At 41.4% G+C, this 5,000-nt stretch overlaps 2 protein-coding genes across 3 annotated transcripts in view; both read right to left on the reverse strand.

Moving 5' to 3' along the window:
- Window positions 1-5,000, reverse strand: part of vcanb (versican b) — a 303,281-nt gene that overhangs the window by 61,603 nt on the left and 236,678 nt on the right. The gene's annotated exons all lie outside the window — the stretch shown is intronic.
- The window catches only part of xrcc4 (X-ray repair complementing defective repair in Chinese hamster cells 4), a 70,004-nt gene that overhangs the window by 22,902 nt on the left and 42,102 nt on the right, over window positions 1-5,000 (reverse strand). For both annotated transcript variants that reach the window (XM_063210033.1, XM_063210031.1), the window contains exons 5-6: window positions 4,546-4,698; window positions 1,927-2,123 (exon numbers count right to left, since the gene is read on the reverse strand). In XM_063210033.1, coding sequence (XP_063066103.1) covers window positions 1,927-2,123; window positions 4,546-4,698 — 350 coding nt within the window. The remainder of the gene's footprint in view (window positions 1-1,926; window positions 2,124-4,545; window positions 4,699-5,000) is intronic.

The following is a 5,000-nucleotide window of genomic DNA, read 5'->3' on the forward strand; positions in this document are numbered from 1 at the left end:
TGTGTGTGTGTGTGTGTGTGTGTGTGTGTGTGTGTGTGTGTGTGTGTGTGTGTGTGTGTGTGTGTGTGTGTGTGTGTGTGTGTGTGTGTGTGTGTTTGTGTGTGTGTGTGTGTGTGTAGGCCTAGGATCTTGGGCGATTTCAGGCATACGTAGTGATACACACACCACTTCCTCAGGACACCAGCTGTTCCAGAAGACTTGGCTCTACTCATCCATAATGCTATGAGGCTTTAGGTACATGATGATTAACCTATGGATCGGATGTAGGGGAAAGACCTGAGGCAACCTCTGAGGAGACAGCAGAAAAAATGAAGATCCTGTTCTGAAACTAAAGATGATTGAGTTTGAAAGAGCCTCCCCGAGATTGAGAAATGTAAGAAATGTAAATGTAAGAAATGTAAAACCCTGACTGACTGTAGGTAGTTACATATTTGTGTAATTTATTTAGGGCGGCGTACACTTTTGAAACTCAAAATTCGCCCAATTGATATACTTTACCCAGTGATGGAAAAGCCTAGGAGCAGAAAGGAAAAACTGTGCCACATTTTTGCTTCGGCCAATTTCATGAACCAGCTGATCCTAATTACAGCATCCCTTAAGCCAGGTTGATGGGCTAATTAGTGAAATCACCTGTTCTGAGAGCACAGGCGGAACGAAACCCTGAGTAGGACTTTCACTATGTCAGTCCAGCACATCTACTATGTATTCTATTATTTTCATAACACAGGCATTTTGAAAGAGGTCAACCTCATGCACTATGTAGTGATAAGCATGTCGTGGAATGTATTCTGAACGAAAAAATGTTGAATTGGAACACAAGGAAGACAACGCCTTTGATTAAGTCAAGGAAATGCAAAAACAAGCTTTGTTACTTTGCACACTATCGCCATGTCTACAACAGTCGATAGAGATGTCGTCGTTTTACTTTAAAGTAGGGCACCTACTCAGCCTTTGGCATAAAAAACAGAAAACACTTCACAGAGGAAAGTGCTGACATCAGGTAGGTCAGCTGCATTATTAGGACTGGGCCAGTCGGCCAGGCGTTTTCCCGTGTTACTGGGAACGCTTCCAGAACGAACTGGATGGGAGACTCGTTTCCCATCATTTCCAGATGTGGGGGGAACCCAGAAATCATCCTTTCTTTTTTTCATGTGTTAGTTACACTTGTTTCACTCTTCTCTTTAATACAACATATTAAATATTTATCATGTCCTGCACTTTTTATTGTTTGTCCTGTCTCCATCAACGTATGCATGCGAGAGTGAGGAATGTCATGTCAATTCCTTTGCATGTCCAATGCATGTGAAGACATTGACAATAACAGAAAAGGAAGAAAGTACAGAGCTCCTAGTCACACTTCAAACAGTTAGTTCTAACAGTGACTAAGAGTGCCGTCTTCCCTTCCTTTTTAAATTGAAGAGTTCAGATGCAAAACCCCCTAAGTGCCTTTTCAGAAAATAATCTTAATTCATTTTTATTTAATACAAAGCTATCAAAATCACATATTTGCATGTTTTATTTATGTAATATAACTATTTATATGTATTATCAAGTACAAAAATGTAAGCCAAACCAACAACTGGGTTCTCTAAAAATATAGAAGTGCAGGTCTTCAGAAATGGAGTTAGGGGGTTTTGCATCTGAACTCTTAAATTATAGTTGTGAATTAGCACCCAGTTACTCTACTTTAGTGGAGTTGAGCGTGATTAACTTTAAGAAATTGACAAAAACAATGGTTTTGTCTTTACCGTCTTGGTAGGTTTGTCCTCTGTCTTTGTGCTTTTCATTTTTAACTTGCTACCTCTTGGCCAGGACACTCTGGAAGAAGATTCACTAGGACTCAAGGGGACCTTTCCTGGTAAAACAAGGGTTAAATAAAATAAAATAAAAAACATTAAAAATAAGACTTTTTTCACTGTATCGTACCTTTGGCATAGTGTTTAATGCCGGAGGTGGAGGGCTGCTCCTCCTTTTCCTCTTCCTCCTCCGTGCTGCCCCCATAGTCGCTCCCTCTCCTGGGAGAGACCCGCATCACCACGGGGCTGCTCCCTCCGCTCTCCGCACCCCCCTCCTCCTCGCCCCCCTCTCCTTCTCCTTCGCCTGCCCCTGCCGCCGCTGGTTTCCTGTTGGTTGGACAGGTGAAAAAGAAGAGTGTTGGTGATAATTAGAGGTGGCTGTTTTCTCTAATTGTGCACCCTGCGCACACATGTTGCATGACTGTAATGTGCACCCTTCAAAACACTACACTATGCACACCGGAGGGTCTAAAGACTATGGTTGTGTTTTACAGTGACTATCCTGACAGTGTTGGGGTTTTTAAAAGCACTGCACTGGCTTTATCGCTATGGACGCAGAGATAGATGGTGTCAGTTCCCCAATGTGTGCTTCCTAGAACATCTATTCTGCACAGGAATGGGATCAAGTAGCAAGCACACATTCATTCATTTTTAAACTTTCAATAAAATTTCCCATTGTAATTGGCTTCAGTTTTCTGTAAGGCATCTTCTGTCAATTACAATTGCATGTCAAGAGAGTTCAGACTGTGAGTCATGTTGGTTTTATTCTCTGGCAATGTCCTTTTGCACATGTGCAGAACAGACTGCGTAGTGAATGTGGATTGCTTACTGACAGCCTTAGCACTATACTACAGTACATTACATTAGCCCCTGCACAAGTCCTCCGCCATAAAATGTACAGTATGTTCGATGCTTTTAGTCGATGCTTCCTTAGAACCTGCAAGTGATTCAAAAGGGATAACAATGAGCAGTTCCTCAACATTGGTGAATCACCTCATCTGCTTGTCAAAAAATGAGAAGTGATCCTGTGACTGATATCCATGTTTCAAAATCAGGGAGAACGCTCATCTTGCATTATGTGAATGACTCAAAGGACTTTCTTGAGAAAGTGCTCATCTCGAACCCCATGCCTCAGCCCCTCATCACATGAGGGGAGAGGAGAGGTTACTTAAGGTCAGGCCAGGGAATGACGCCTTTAACTTTAGGGGGTTGTATTTGTAAAGGTTCTGGTAATGTGTAATAACGTACAATATGTAATATACAGAAGGTTTGAGGGCAATGGTACAATGGTAATGGCAATGATTTCAGCAGTAAAGCATGATATATTTCAGCGTGATATAGTGATCTGATACACTACAGTGTCAAATATTGTGCTATACTATAAGCTGTACCATACTTTCTTGGTACAGGGGCTGACTGTACCATGTTTTCTTGATTGCACCCCGATTTCTTCTTTGCAGGGTCCAGCTAGAAATACCTTGGAAGTCTCATGGAAATCACATGGTATGCAAGTCGAACGGGAAAAGATAAGTTGTTCCTACTGTTCCCATGGTTTTGCTCCTCCTCTAGATGACATATGATATAATATATGATATATTACGATACTATAAGCCATAGCTACCTCTGCTTTTGCTCCTCCTCCAGATATCACATACTGTGATGTGATATATTGTAACCTATCGTAACATATTGCGATACTAAGCCAATAGCTACTAGTGCTTTTGCTTTTCCTCCACAAGATATACACATGATATACAGCTCCAGACTTTATTAGAATAGCATGAAAAAGTTGATTTATTTCCATCATTCCAAGTCGACATTTGCATGGGCCTATCTACGTATGTGTGGTAGGCTACGACATATTTGCGTTTAACATTGAAGTCAATGGCAGAAACTGTGCATGGGAGTTATGGAAGCCCAGATATCCTTGATGCTTTGCTGTCAGCTGTTCTTGTTTGTTGACCTGGTGTCCCACACTTCACTCTTCAATATACCTGTAGATTTCCATGCCACGTTTTGGCACTAACTCACCAGTTTAATTCTAAATCACCAGAAATGAAACCCCATTGAAAATGAATGTGGTTTTTTTTTTGGTGAGTTAGAATTAAACTGGTGAGTTAACACCAAAACGTAGCATGGAAATCTACGGGTATATTGAAGAGTGAAGTGTGGGACAACAGGTCAACAAACAAGAACAGCTGACAGCAAAGCATCAAGGATATCTGGGCTTCCATAACTCCTATGTACAGTTTCTGCCATTGACTTCAATGTTAAACGCATCATGGCATTGATTAAGACAGAGAGAGTCCTAACCAAGTATTGAACATTGCATGTTATGTAGAAAGTACCAAATTTCAACTGATTTGATGTGAACCAAATTTTGATGAAGAAAATTGTGATTTTATTACAATATTCTAATGATGCGAATTCCCCAATTCATGGGTTTTTTTGAGCTGGAAGGCCAAAATATGTAAAAAGAAAAAATTGAATGATTGGAATAGTTAAACAACTGGGCCATGAATCTACAATCCATGACAGTTTAACATTATTGATGGAATTATGGAAATAAATCAACTTTTTCATGCTATTCTAATAAAGTGGCCTGGAGCTGTGTTCTGATATATTGCAACACATTGCGATACTGTACTGCAATAGCTACTTGTGCCTTTGCACCTCCTCTATATGATGTATGAGATACTGTGATGTATTGCAATATATTGCGATACTGTAATCCAATAGCTACATGTACCTGTGCTGCCTCTCCTCCTGCAGGGAGGTCTCCAGCTCCTTTACGCGAGCCTGCAGCGCCCGGATCTTCTTCTTCTTCTCATTCAGCACCAGCACGAAGCGGCTGTACAGCTCCTTCTCCAGAGTCTCCTTACCCGTCACGTAGCGCTCCATACTGGGGAGAGAGAGAGAGAGAGAGAGAGAGAAAGAGAGAGAGAGAAAGAGAGATAGCAAAAGAGAGAGAGAGTGAGACAGACAGACAGACAGACAGACAGACAGATAGGGGTCAGTAAAGGGGAGAGAAAGAGAGAGAGAAAGAGAAAGATAGAGATAGAGAGAAACAGACAGACAGACAGACATACAGACAGATGAAAAGGGGTCAGTGAAGGGAGGGAGAGAGAGAGAGAGCGAAAGAGGGAGAGGTGAAAAGGTGTCAGTAAAGGAGTGAAAGCACCACAATTTTGTTAGCTAAGGTAA

This window comes from Engraulis encrasicolus, chromosome 11 (genome assembly GCF_034702125.1).
Source record: "Engraulis encrasicolus isolate BLACKSEA-1 chromosome 11, IST_EnEncr_1.0, whole genome shotgun sequence".
In the NCBI taxonomy this organism is placed as follows: Eukaryota; Metazoa; Chordata; class Actinopteri; order Clupeiformes; family Engraulidae; genus Engraulis; species Engraulis encrasicolus.